We start from the raw sequence: 14,157 nt of genomic DNA, 5'->3' as shown, positions 1-14,157 counted from the left end.
AAGTTTCCCCCAAAGTGTCTACAATTTATGGCTCCCACTGGAAGTGTACAGAAGTGTCCTTTTCCTTATAGTCACCCAACACTGAGGATTCTTCCTCTTAGTCTAGTTATCTTGTTGGTAAGATTTCCTATCCAAATGTTTAATCTTGCAGTTCTTCAATTAGCAGAAACAATAAGGGAAATAAAAATAGTTTTTACTAAATAAAAAAATTTTAATTATTTATAAATAGTAAATATTGTAAACATACTTAAAAAACAAAATGACAAATAGGAAATATTTGTATATGACAAGCAAAGGGCTAATATCCTTCTTATAAAGAACTCTGGCAAAGAAATAAGATCACACCAATTGAAAAAGTGGCAAAGGACATGAAAAAATTATGAGAAATTTTTGAGAAACAAAGCGACAAATAAATGAATGATATATAGAAATGATCTTCTTGACTACTAAAGAACTGCAAGATTTCTTTCCTAGAAAGATATTTTCCTCACCAAAATGATGAAAGTTTTACCCATACCCATACCCTCTTATGTTTAAAATTTTTGCTTTTTCAATCCAATTGGAATTTACTTTGTAATTAACTGTGACATGTAGTGATCTATTTTTTTTAAATGGCTAGACAGCTATTCTAACACCATACACTGGCAAATTCATTCTTTTCTAACTGATTTGGTATTCTATATGCTTTAGATAGGTTCCAGTATCATATTGTTATAATTATCAAAGTTTTATATTATATTTTCATACCTGGCACTATATATCTCTCTTCATTATGGGTTGATGTTTTTCTAATTATTCTCACAGTTACTTTTACTAAAGAGCTTTAAAACTGACAACTCCTCTGGAGTTGCTGGCTAAGGAAATTACCACTTTAGTAAAAAGCAATAAAACATCAGTAAAAATGTGCCCCCCCCCCCAAATCTGCTCTCCTTCCCTTGGTTTTGTTACCATTGCCATGTGCTTGCTCAGCCACAGGAGAGTTCCTCCTGGCTTCCACTGGCTCCATTTTCTGTGCTGCTCTGTGGGGAATCTCTTTCTCCCACCTTCTCTCAGCTCTCGCATAAACCCCCAACCCTGCCCCTCACAGCTGCCCTTACATTCCAACGTGCTGGAGCAGCAAGATGACTCTAGCCCAGGGTTCCCTGGACCTTCTTACACCCTGTTCCACCAACTACCACATCCTATAACCGTGCGGATCTTTTCAACTTCCTGCAAGGCCATGCAGCTTTCCTAGGGGGCTTGGCATCCTTGTTAATATTTAATCTGCTCCCTGTGTGCTGGGAATTCCTTGAAGTTTCTGGTCTTTGGATGGCGTCTTACCTTGGCTCCCATCCCAGCTGCAGATCTCCTCCTATTTGTAGGCTTCCTCCATGACTTCAGTTGGGATTGGGCAGAGGAAGGGAAAATGGCTAATTTCTGTTTCCAAGCTTGCATCTTTCCCTGAAGCTATTAGAGATGATTATTTTCCAAGTGCCCTAAATGAAGTGTCTATTAGTTTTATAGTGAGGAAGTAAATTGCTTTACATCTTTTAAAGAACACTATAATATTCATTCCTGCCTTTCCTGTAATTTAGAACATGATTTATAATATTGCACAGTATCTCCCAGAACCAGTCATATTTCCCCTAAGCTAAACAGTTGATTAATTTTTATCTAATGGATACGGTGGTGAGACATGTAACTGACCATGTTTCCCTCTTGACTGTGGATCCCAAAGCCTCGACCTCCAGCAAGTGTCCTGGGACACCCCTCACATGTTTTCTTATACTTATGTTCACTTTACTCCTATTTCTTCGCCTTGAAATACTCTGGTGTGGGTGTCTTTTTGTACACCAAATGCAATCCTTCCCAGAGCCTGCAGGATGTAAATAAGTGGTTGGCTGAGTAAGAGTATCACACTTTTGCATACATATATCATAAAATGTCTCTCCCATTTACCCTCGTGCCCTCTCCTGCATCCTTCTCTGCCAGAGAAGATGCTAGAGCATGACACTGTCTGGAAAGCTTGGTGCGAATTGCACACCTTCCTACACTCACACAACCTACAAAAAGCCTGAGAAACAGGTATAAATTCAATCTTAAAATTACTTTCAATTGCACACAACACACTGATATGTTTCTGGTATAAAAATTCCCTAAAGGCATGTAAGTCCCTGTGTTCTCTATGGAGAATCCAGCTCCCATCCCAAGAGGTAAGGACTAGTTGTTGTACATTTTTGCAGGCAGTTGTTTATTATTCTGAGACCTCACTTTTTCTTGCATTCTCTCACACTCTTCTCTCTCTGTCTGTACACAATATCTAGCATTGTTTTGAGTTTTTCTTTACAACAATGTTATCATACAGTATGGATACTGCATGTGTGTTGTTTTTATTACTCAATATATGATGTAGATATTTTCATGTCAATGCATATGGCTCTACCAGCTCCTCACTGAGAGACAGTGATCAAGGACACCTAAACTGAACCCAGACCATCTGGGTTCAGATCCTGCCTCTGCACCTACTAGCTCTGTGACCTTGGGCAAACTACTTTAACTCTTTGAATTGTAATTGCCCAGATTGAGATGAGAATAATAATAGAATTTACATCACAGAGCCGTTGTGAGGATTAAAGTATTTAACATATGTAAAGAACTTAGAGAATAGCACATAGTATGCAATCAATGAACCTAATCTACTGAAACTTCTACATAGGATGCTAGCCTTTCCTGCATTGAGGGACACCAAGGTTAGCATTGAATTCCTGCTATTCTAAGCAATGCTGCAACACACAACACATGCGTGTGCATGCACACATGTGAGTATTTGTCCAGAGAAGATACCAAGAAGTAGAATTTCTATGTCAAAAGGCTGCACATTTTATATTTTATTAGATATTATTAAGTTGCCATTCAAAGTATCTGTGTCAGTACTGCCTGATGTATTTAGTAGTATCTGATGACATTAATTCTACTTATTCTAAAGTTCTGCTTGCTCTATTAATTTTGCTTCCTTAGCTGTAAATCCTGCAGAATGGTATTTTAAACGTATTATCTATTTTCCACAGTTTGGCTTTTGTCACATTTTTTGTGATATTTGATTGCACCTCATTTTTGTAGGCAAGGTTTCCTATTGGGTTCTTCATTTTGTCATTTTCACAGCCTGCTTGGGAAAGTGTAGTATGTTGGCTTCTTATTTGCTTTTGGGGGTCAAAGAGGTTAAGTGGGCTCTGCCTGTGGGCGGAGTAATGGACAATTAGTCCTGTGACTAGGTACCCACCATCCCTCCAAGCTGTCATTGCTTCCCAGGGCCCCACTCTGTTTCTCCAAGTCCAATATCTCCACTACTTGGAAGCAGAGACCCCCATCCCTCCTGCATGCCTGGGAAGGGGAAGAGCAGTGGGAAGGGAGAAGTGCTGTGATTAAATGTCCTCATTGTACTCCAGGAATCATCCTGCCAGTTTCCTTGAGTCCTTCTTGCTCTGGACATTTACACGATCTATTTAGGAAGACCTCTGCCATATTGCTGCATCATCATCTGTGTGTATTGTGGGTTGTGTGGTTTCAGCCTTCCCTCTGACCCACCTGCTTCTTTCTTTCAGGGATTCTTTGCTATCTCTGGATATAAGAGGGTTTTCCTTGTTTCTATTATAATTATAAATTAAAACATCTTTCCAATTGTTTCCATGGTTATAGGGTAAGGAGGGCAAGGTGCTTGTTTCTGGAAAATAAGCAAGTAGAAGTGGGAGTGTTCATTAGTTTGGATAGGTGTGCGTGTTGACACTGCTCTTAAAAAAAACCCAAACAAACCTGGCAGCGTCAGCGTCAAGGTAAATGGTCACAAAGTAGGTCCAGCAAAGCACCTTTCCTAGTGGCTCTTGGCCATCCATAGAAGCCATCAGCATTTTCCCAGGCACCCAAACTTTCTTTTCTACATCTTTCTGGACAATCAGACTCATGAAGTTGGGGAGGAAGTGGAAGAGAAGAAAGGGGGAGGAAAAGACCATTACTAAGAGGATAATATTAGTGAAAACCCTCACCCAAGGATCGTACTTGTTTGAGCCAGCTCACCTCCTTGCAGGAACTTCATGGGGTAGACGATGGCATGGTACCTGTCTATGCTGAGGGACACCAGGACATAGGTAGAGGCATAGAGCAGCACAACCTGAAGACAGAAATGAGAGGAGGTGAGTGGCCTCACAAAGATGAGGAAATGCACATCATGGAAAGAAGAGCATTTTGTGCTATTTAGAAACCTTGGCACTGAACCAAGGGATGGATGATGTTTGGAGTATGGACAGGAATGACTGACTCCCATGTCAGGAAGAAGATTGCTGTTCTTGGTGCTGGGATTTGCACCGCTGGCTGTGACAGGTGAGAGTGCTTCCAGCTCTCGCTTGCTCACTCATTCACTTGGGTTTTCGGAGATGCTGCATTTCTCCAAGGATCAGTCCCTCTTGACATTTGCGTGGTACATGTGTTTGTAATTGACTTTTAAATCTAAACTAATTTTCTCTGCCACAATTGACATTCCAGAATAATTAGAAACAAACATTCATTTGCCTTTTATCAATGTGAGTTGTTGAGAGATGATAGAAGGGATCTGGCTTCAGGGAGCCCATGTGCTGTTTTGAATCATTTATCACCATCTGTGCTGACACTCTCAGAGCTCCCCTTCCTCACCCACTTCTGCAGCAGAGCTGTTCACTAGAGTCAGCCCTTGGGTCCCCTCTTCTTCCTTCCCACCCTCTCTTTTATTAAGCTTACCCATGCCCTTTAGTGATATTTGCAGAGAAGGAAATTGGGATATAAGAGGTTAATATCTCTTCTGTGAAGAGCATACTCAAAAGGTAATTAAATGAAATACCCCTGAAAGGATGATCAGGGTGGAAAATTTTCAAATAACTTTGAGCCTCATTTCTACCAAGAGTCTAGCCATATCACTGCTTTGTAGCCTTTGGGTCAAATTCAGAGTGGTAGAAAAGTAACTCAAAGAGTGAAATCTAAGGGTGAGTGTCTGAATTTCTTCTAAGATGAAATAGAAATAACATGACTTTGGTAGTAACCTTTGTCTGAATTTGTATCTTTTTGTTCATTCCCTGGCTCAGACAAACAACGATCAACTACATTGTTGTTCTTTATTATTTTTATCTCTGTAACACTACCACAAATGCATCCCAGCATCAGTGTTGTAGAAGGTGCCATAGGGAGGGCGTTCTGGAGACTGATCAGAGATTGAAGGCTCCCCTGAGGGATATAAGAAGAAATTCTTGTCTTGCTAAAAAGGTGATGAACGGTCAGAGAGATAAATGATGGCCAAATTTTACAACAACAAAAATAAGATGACTGTCGCCTTAGAGAAAACTGGGATTTTTATGTGGGATCCATGAATTCAGAATTGTTAAGGCTGGCCACACTCAGTTGAGGACATGGCATCAGAGCAGGATGGGAAAGAGAGCACCCAAGGGCAGAATGTTGTGATGAGACCGTCATAAGAACGGCAGCATCCGCAGCTGTGTTGAGTGAGATGGCTCCCACAAGTTCAGAATCTGAAGCAGGAGGAAAGGTCGCAGTAGAGTGCCCAGAGGAGCAGGCAAAGTCAATAAAAAGAGATCTTACTTTGAGACACAGTCAAAAAGAGTATTTAACTTCAGGAGTCTTCAAACATCTAGGCAGGGTGGGAGGGAGATGCAAGAGGGAGGGGATATGGGGATATATGTATATGTATAGCTGATTCACTTTGTTATATAGCAGCAACCAACACAACAATGTAAAGCAATTATACCTCAATAAAGATGCTAAAAAAAAAAATAGAGTGATGGCCAAAGGTATACTGAGCAACTGAAAACTAAAAGAAGGCATTCATTACAGTACTACTGTTAGACAAATTAAATTCAAAGCAAATAGCACTACATGGAATAAAGGGATTATTTATAGTGACAATAGATACAAGATACAATGGCAATAGAATATTAATAAACCTAAATGTAACAAGTAACATAACACTAAATATATAACTAAGATGTTCAAAGTTCTACAGAGGAAAAAAACACAATAATACATAGGTAGAAATAATTAAACAAACTGTAAGAATAATACACATTATTGTAAAATGTCTAGGCAATATTTCAAAAATTAGTCATAAACTAAACTACCAAGAAGAAAAACCCTCAATAGATTCCAAAAAGTGGAATTTATACAATTCACATATCTAAAACAACAAACAGTAAAAGCTGAAATTAGTATCTTCTTTTTTAAAAAATACCACTTGGAAATTTAAACACCCTTATAATTAACTTGAGTCAAGAAGGAAATTAAAGTATAATTATAGTCAATTCATAAATGTCAACAATGAAAATTCTACACGTCAACAACATATGGGATACCATTTGTAGAACAGATGGCAGCTTGAGGACATATGTCTAAATTCTCACTACCCCACCCTCAATTCTGACAAAAATGACCTAGGAAATATGAAACCAAAAAAAAAAAAAATTCTTGCAGAAAAGTGAGACTTAAATGCAGAAAACTTAAAAATTTTTATTTAGAAAAATGCCAGATTGGATTCATTTAAAGTAGAATCTCTGGACTGACTTAAAAAAAAAAGTCAATATACTTTATTTTTTAGAACAATTTTACTTTTACAGAAAAAATTGAGCAGATAAGACAGAGTTTCCATATTAGCCCCCCTTCCCCACACTTTCTCCTCTTATTAACATCTTACATTAGTGTGGTCAATTTTTTAAAATTGATGATCCAATATTGATACATTATTATTAACTAAAGTCCAAGGTTTATATTGAGATTCGCTCTTTGTGTTGTACAGTTCCATGGGTTTTGACAAATGCATAATGTCATTTATCCATTATTACAGTATCATGCAGAAGAGTTTCACTGTCCTAAAAATCCCTTGTGCTTTATCTATTCAATCCCTCCAAATCCCTGGCAACGACTGATCTTTTTACTGTCACCATGGATTTTCCTTTTCCAATGTCATGTAGTTATAATCATACAAAAGTAACCTTTTTAGACTGGCTTCTTTCACCTAGCAATGTGCGTTTAAGATTCCTCCATGACTTTTCTTGGCTTGATAGCTCATTTTGATTTATTTATCCATTCAGCTTTTGAGGGGTATCTTACTTTTAGTTTCTGGCAATTATGAATAAAACTGCTATAAACATTCTTGTGCAGGCTTTCGTGTGGATATAAGTTGTCAACTCAATTAGGTAAATACCTAGGAGCACAACTGCTAGATCGTATGGTAAGAGTATGTTCAATTTTACCAGAAACTACGAAACTGTCTTCTAAAGTGTACCATTTTGCATTCCCACAAGAAATGAATGAGACCTCCTGTAGCTACACATTCTCAGTACCATTTCATATCGTCAATTAAAATTTTTTTAGCCATTCTAATAGGTGTGTAGTGGTATCTCATTGTTGTTTTTCTTTGTAATTCCCTGATGCCATGTAATGTTGAACTTCTTTTCATATGCTTGTTTGTTATCTGTGTATCTTCTTTGCTGAAGTGTCTGTTCAGTTCTTTTGCCCATTTTGAAGAGGGTTGTTTGTTTTCTTATTGTTGAGTTTTAGGATTTTGTTGTATATTTTGGATATAAATTCTTTATCAAATATATGTTTTGCATATTTTTTCCCATCTGTGCCTTGTTTTTCCAGTCTCTTGACAGTGTCTTTTGCAGAGAATAAATTTTAAATTTTCATAAAACCTCAACTTTCAATTTTTTCTTTCATGGATTGTGCTTTTGATGTTGTATCTAAAAAAATCATTGAAAGACCCAAAGTCCCCTAGATTTTTCTCCTATGTTATCTTCTAGTAGTTTTATAGTACTGCATATTTCATTCCAGTCTGTGATCCATATTTAGTTAGTTTTGGTGAAATGTGTAAAGTTGGTTGGATTCTTATTTATTTATTTTTGCAAGTGGATTTCCAATGACTCCAGCAGTATTTCTTAAACAGGCTATCCTTTCTCCATTGAATTGTCTTTGCTCCTTTGTCAAAGATCAGTTAGACTTTTTGTGTGTATCTGTTTCTGGGCTGTCTGTTCTATTGATCTGTTTGTTGATTCTTTTCCAATATCATGCTGTCTTGATTTCTGTAGCTTTATAGTAATTCTTGAAATCAGATAGTGTCAACCTTCCAACCATGTTCTTCTTTTTCAATATTGTATCTGCCATTCTGTGTTGTTTGCCTTAAACTTCAGCATTTGTCCATATCTATAAAATAACTTGGTGGGATTTTGATTGGGATTGCATTGAATTTATAAATCACATTGGGAAGAATTAACATTTTAACAATAGTGAGCCTTCCTATCTATGAACATGGAATATCTATACATTTTAAGGTATTGTTTGATTTTTTTAAACAGTTTTTCCAGTTTTCTTCATATTAATCTTGCATATATTTTGTTAGATTTATACCTAAATATTTCATATATCTGGTGCTAACATAAATGGTACTGTGTTTTTAACTTCAAATTGTTTATTGCTGGTATATGAAAAAACAACTGGCTTCTGTATATTAACCTTGTATTCTGCAACCTTGCTATTTTTCACTTAATTGTCTACATAGACAAACTTGCCATCTGTGAACAAAGATGTTTTTATTTCATCTTTCCCAACCTATGTACCTTTTATTTCTTTTTCTAGTTCTTTTGAATTAGTTGGAACTTCCAGTATGATGCTGGATAAGAGTGTTGAGAGGAGACATCCTTGCCTTGTTTCTAATCTTAAGAGGAAAGCTTCTAGTTTCTCACCATTAAGTATGAGGTTAGTTGTAGGTTTTTTGTAAATGTTTGTTATCAAGTTGAGGAAGCTTTTCTCTATGCATAGTTTTCTGAGAGTTTTTATCATGAGTGGGTATTGGATTTTGTCAAATGCTTTTTCTGTATCTATTGATATGATCATATAATCTTTTCTTACCTTTTGTTGTTATGAATTACATCAATTGAATTTTGAATGTTGAACTGGCCTTGCATACCTGGAATAAACCCCACTTGGTCATAGTGTATGAGGAAATAATGAGAAGTCTGCAGTCTGGAAGGTGGCCCTCACCTGACCATGCTGGCACACTGATCTTGGATTTCCAGCTGCCAGAACTGTGAGAAATAAATGTTTATTTTTCATAAGCCACCTACTCTGTGGTATTTTTGTTATAGCAGCCTGAATGGGCTAAGACAGCCAGAATACGTTAAAAGGATAGTAACCCAGAAATTTTACCTAATGCTTGAAATATGAGTGTTTATGTTCTTATTGTTTCTTATTTTCATTTTCTTTATATAGGTATTATTTTTAACAACCAAAAAAAAAAAAACCATGAAAAAAATCTTAGAAATTTTGCTTCTCCTTTCAACTAGGAGGAAGTGAGCAGTTTGTTGCATCAGAGTGCAGGGTTTTATATTATATTCCTTATGAAGAATCCAAGAGCTAATTTTGGTGTCAGTTTGTCTCATCACATTTGGAAGGTGCTACATACCTGCAAATAGCAGACTACTCGGCAAACCAGATCAGGTGCCATGAAGTCTCCAGTGAATCTCCAAATGATATCTGTCAAGATGTTAACCAGTCCTGTGAAAGAGTCTAACAAAAACACACAAGTGGTTGATTTCAGCCTCTTTCAAATTTGCAGGTATGCTACAGTAGAAATGAATTCCTGGGGAGATTTTTTTTTTTTCTGATTTGTTAGGTGGCCATTGAGGGAATGTAAGACAAGGCAGGAGTTACTTGACTTTATTACTAGAGCCTCTCGCCACTCAGATGTAGCTACTTAGGAAGGAGTTTTGTAATGACTAAAGAGGAATTATATTAATCACAGAGTTGACCTTTTAAATCAGATGAGAGGAGTATTAAAGGTGTTTAGACCTTTATAAATAAATATTTATTTATTCTCATGAAGCCCCTCAAAATTTCCGTTTCTGCACCCATCATTTTACAACTTGGACCTCTCGTTACCTCCCTACATCCAGGTATGGCCCCCTTCCCCAGGTTCCTCTGCTTTCTTCTTCTTTCCCCTTTCAAATCCACCTTTGGAAAAAGTCAAGTGCATAATTTATCAATTTCATTGACTTAGTTGGTTAAACTACAGAGGAATTGAGGCCAAGATATGAGACCAAGGTTAGAGATTTTGTGCTCATTTCTATAGTTACAGACTATATAAGTTGTACGGATGTCTCCAGAAGCTATGGTAAAATATGCTATGTGTCTAGAAGTTCCTTCTCCCCCCACCCCCATGACAAATATCTTTAATTGGTTATGTGATCCAGAATCTTTCTCAAAACAGTGCTTCAGGGATTCTCTGCTGAATAGGACTGGAACTTAAGACTGATTCACTGACTTAGGGTCACTTTCTTGGGAGATGAGTTATAACACTCTGTCAAGGACCTGAGAGGCAGGAGGGTAAATCTTCCCTTTCTGGATCTTCACCATTAATAGGGTGAAGTCTGAGCCCCTAGTTTAGCATCAAAGCCTTCCACGATCTGGTGTTGCCTGCCTCTTGCCAAGTCCCCAGCTGGCATTTTTATATTGAACACCAGTGTTCTGCCTGTCTCTTCCTTTTTGTTTCTCTATAAGTAACAACAATTAGAAGTATTGGCAAGCACACGAGAACTACCAGAAAATTGTCAGAAAAATTGGAGGAGAGAAATCTCACGGCAGTTCTGGGTAGTCAGAGAAGTTCTAACTGAGAAGGTCAGATGAGAGCAGGGTCTTCAGAGTTGTGGGCTTGTGATTTGATCAAATAGGAATTTTATGGAGCTTTTCATGGCAGATGTGGACTCATTGAATGAGTGGAATGGGCATTGGAGTTACTTGGATATGCTCTTATGGTTTACTTATTCCTTAATTTAAAAATAATGAGGAAAAAACCCCCAAGCTTATGTTTCTCTAGATCTAAGTGGCTCTATGAACAATTATAATGTAATCCAGTAAAAAAAACTTTCCCCCTGGAGCTCAAGCTTAAATAAGCCCACCTCTGGGAGGAGACTATCAATAGACTGTGCCACTGCATTTGTTATTTGTTATTAAGGAAATGCTGCTCAATCTGATCGGTAAAAGCTATTTAGTTGCCTAAGTAATTGAGGACAATGCAAATAAGCCTTTCCTAAATGGTAATTAACAAGACCTTAGGAACAAAGTGTACACTTTAAAGGCTTAATCATTTCCATGTACTCTTGCTTTTTAAAATTTCTTCTGTGAATGATTCTAGGAAACTGTTACACTCAGAAAAGCCAAAACCAGCTCCTGGCAGGCTTTAGTGTTCCTTTGACAGGTTCTTGTGGGTTCCCAGTCCGAGCCTGAATATGGTTGGAGTGGAGAGAAGTCAAAATGAGATGACATCTGAGCTGAAACCTGAAGGGTCAGTAAGGATAGATCAGGGGAAAAGGGAGGGAAGGACATTGATTATGGCACAGATGACAGCATGAACAAAGTTATGGAGGTGAGACAAAGTGAGATGAGAAATTAAATGGCTTGTGCATATGAAACAACAATAATTTGCTGAAGCATAAAATAGGTGCTTGAAAGTGGCAAGAAATGGGCGTGGAGAGACAAGAATCCAGGGATTTTAGGGTCTTATGTGCCAATTAAAGGAGCTTTTGTTTTTTCATATACTGAGGGAACAATTAAATGTTTATGCACTCAGACATGTTTTAAATAGATTTCTTTAGTTACTGTAGTGGTTGTGTTGGGGAGGGAGGGGGAGATCTGTTTGGTAGTTCCAGTACTGGAATTACCAGAGTTTATAGCAATACAATCCTACCTTAAGAAACAAGAAACATCTCAAATAAACAACCTAACCTTATACCTAAAGCAATTAGAGAAAGAAGAACAAAAAAACCCCAAAGTTAGCAGAAGGAAAGAAATCATAAAGATCAGATCAGAAATAAATGAAAAAGAAATGAAGGAAGCTATAGCAAAGATCAATAAAACTAAAAGCTGGTTCTTTGAGAAGATAAACAAAATTGATAAACCATTAGCCAGACTCATCAAAAAAAAAAAAAGGGAGAAGACGCAGATCAATAGAATTAGAAATGAAAAGGGAGAAGTAACAACTGACACTGCAGACACACAAAGGATGATGAGAGATTACTACAAGCAACTATACGCCAATAAAATGGACAACCTGGAAGAAATGGACAAATTCTTAGAAATGCACAGCCTTCCGAGACTGAACCAGGAAGAAATAGAAAATATGAACAGACCAATCACAAGCACTGAAATTGAGATTTCAGTGATTAAAAATCGTCCAACAAACAAAAGCCAAGGACCAGACGGCTTCACAGGCGAATTCTATCAAACATTTAGAGAAGAGTTAACACCTATCCTTCTCAAACTCTTCCAAAATGTAGCAGAGGGAGGACACTCCCAAACTCATTCTATGAGGCCACCATCACCTTGATACCAAAACCAGACAAAGATGTCACAAAGAAAGAAAACTACAGGCCAATATCACTGATGAACATAGATGCAAAAATCCTCAACAAAATACTGGCAAACAGAATCCAGCAGCACACTGAAAGGATCATACACCATGATCAAGTGGGGTTTATCCCAGGAATGCAAGGATTCTTCAATATACGCAAATCAATCAATATGAAACACCATATTAACAAATTGAAAGAGAAAAACCATATGATCATCTCAACAGATGCAGAGAAAGCTTTCGACAAAATTCAACACCCATTTATGATAAAAACCCTGCAGAAAGTAGGCATAGAGGAAACTTACCTCAACATGATAAAGGCCACATATGACAAACCCACAGCTAACATCGTCCTCAATGGTGAAAAACTGAAACCATTTCCACTAAGATCAGGAACAAGACAAGGTTGCCCACTCTCACCACTATTATTCAACATAGTTTTGGAAGTTTTAGCCACAGCAATCAGAGAAGAAAAAGAAATAAAAGGAATCCAAATCAGAAAAGAAGAAGTAAAGCTGTCACTGTTTGCAGATGACATGATACTATACATAGAGAATCCTAAAGATGCTATCAGAAAACTAGTAGAGCTAATCAATGAATTTGGTAAAGTAGCAGGATACAAAATTAATACACAGAAATCTCTTGCATTCCTATACACTAATGGTGGAAAATCTGAAAGTGAAATTAAGAAAACACTCCCATTTACCATTGCAACAAAAAGAGTAAAATATCTAGGAACAAACCTACCTAAGGAGACAAAAGACCTGTATGCAGAAAATTTTAAGACACTGATGAAAGAAATTAAAGATGATACAAATAGATGGAGAGATATACCATGTTCTTGGATTGGAAGAGTCAACATTGTGAAAATGACTATACTAACCAAAGCAGTCTACAGATTCAATGCAATCCCTATCAAACTACCACTGGCATTTTTCACAGAACTAGAAAAAAAAAAATCTCACAGTTTCTATGAAAACACAAAAGATGCCGAATAGCCAAAGCAATCTTGAGAAAGAAAAACAGAGCTGGAGGAATCAGGCTCCCTGACCTCAGACTATACTACAAAGCTACAGTAATCAAGACAGTATGGTACTGGCACAAAAACAGAAATATAGATCAATGGAACAGGATAGAAAGCCCAGAGATAAACCCACACACATATGGTCACCTTAGCTTGATAAAGGAGGCAAGAATATACAGTGGATAAAAGACAGATTCTTCGATAAGTGGTGCTGAGAAAACTGGACAGCTACATGTTAAAGAATGAAATTAGAACACTCCCTAACACCATACACAAAAATAAACTCAAAATGGATTAAAAACCTAAATGTAAGGCCAGACACTATTAAACTCTTAGAGGAAAACATAGGCAGAACACTCCATGACATAAATCACAGCAAGATCCTTTTTGACCCACCTCCTAGAGAAATGGAAATAAAAAGAAAAATAAACAAATGGGACCTAATGTAACTTAAAAGCTTTTGCACAGCAAAGGAAACCATAAACAAGACAAAAAGACAACCCTCAGAATGGGAGAAAATATTTGCAAATGAAGCAACTGACAAAGGATTAATCTCCAAAATTTACAAGCAGCTCAATATCAAAAAAACAAACAACCCAATCCAAAAATGGGCAGAAGATCTAAATAGACATTTCTCCAAAGGAGATGTACAGATTGCCAACAGACACATGAAAGAATGTTCAACATCATTAGTCATTAGAGAAATGCAAATCAAAACTAT

At 37.2% G+C, this 14,157-nt stretch overlaps 1 protein-coding gene across 1 annotated transcript in view; it reads right to left on the bottom strand.

The window, feature by feature from the left end:
• Window positions 1–14,157, bottom strand: part of NPSR1 (neuropeptide S receptor 1) — a gene marked incomplete at both ends in the record, with an annotated part of 117,469 nt that overhangs the window by 29,145 nt on the left and 74,167 nt on the right. The window contains 2 exons of the mRNA XM_081243664.1: window positions 4,051–4,144; window positions 9,470–9,573. Of these exons, the coding sequence (XP_081099790.1) occupies window positions 4,051–4,144; window positions 9,470–9,573 (198 nt within the window). The remainder of the gene's footprint in view (window positions 1–4,050; window positions 4,145–9,469; window positions 9,574–14,157) is intronic.

Source organism: Mesoplodon bidens, assembly GCF_964165515.1.
Source record: "Mesoplodon bidens genome assembly, chromosome: 9".
In the NCBI taxonomy this organism is placed as follows: Eukaryota; Metazoa; Chordata; class Mammalia; order Artiodactyla; family Ziphiidae; genus Mesoplodon; species Mesoplodon bidens.
Note: the sequence above shows the minus strand (reverse complement) of the source record. Positions and strands in the feature narration are given on the sequence as shown.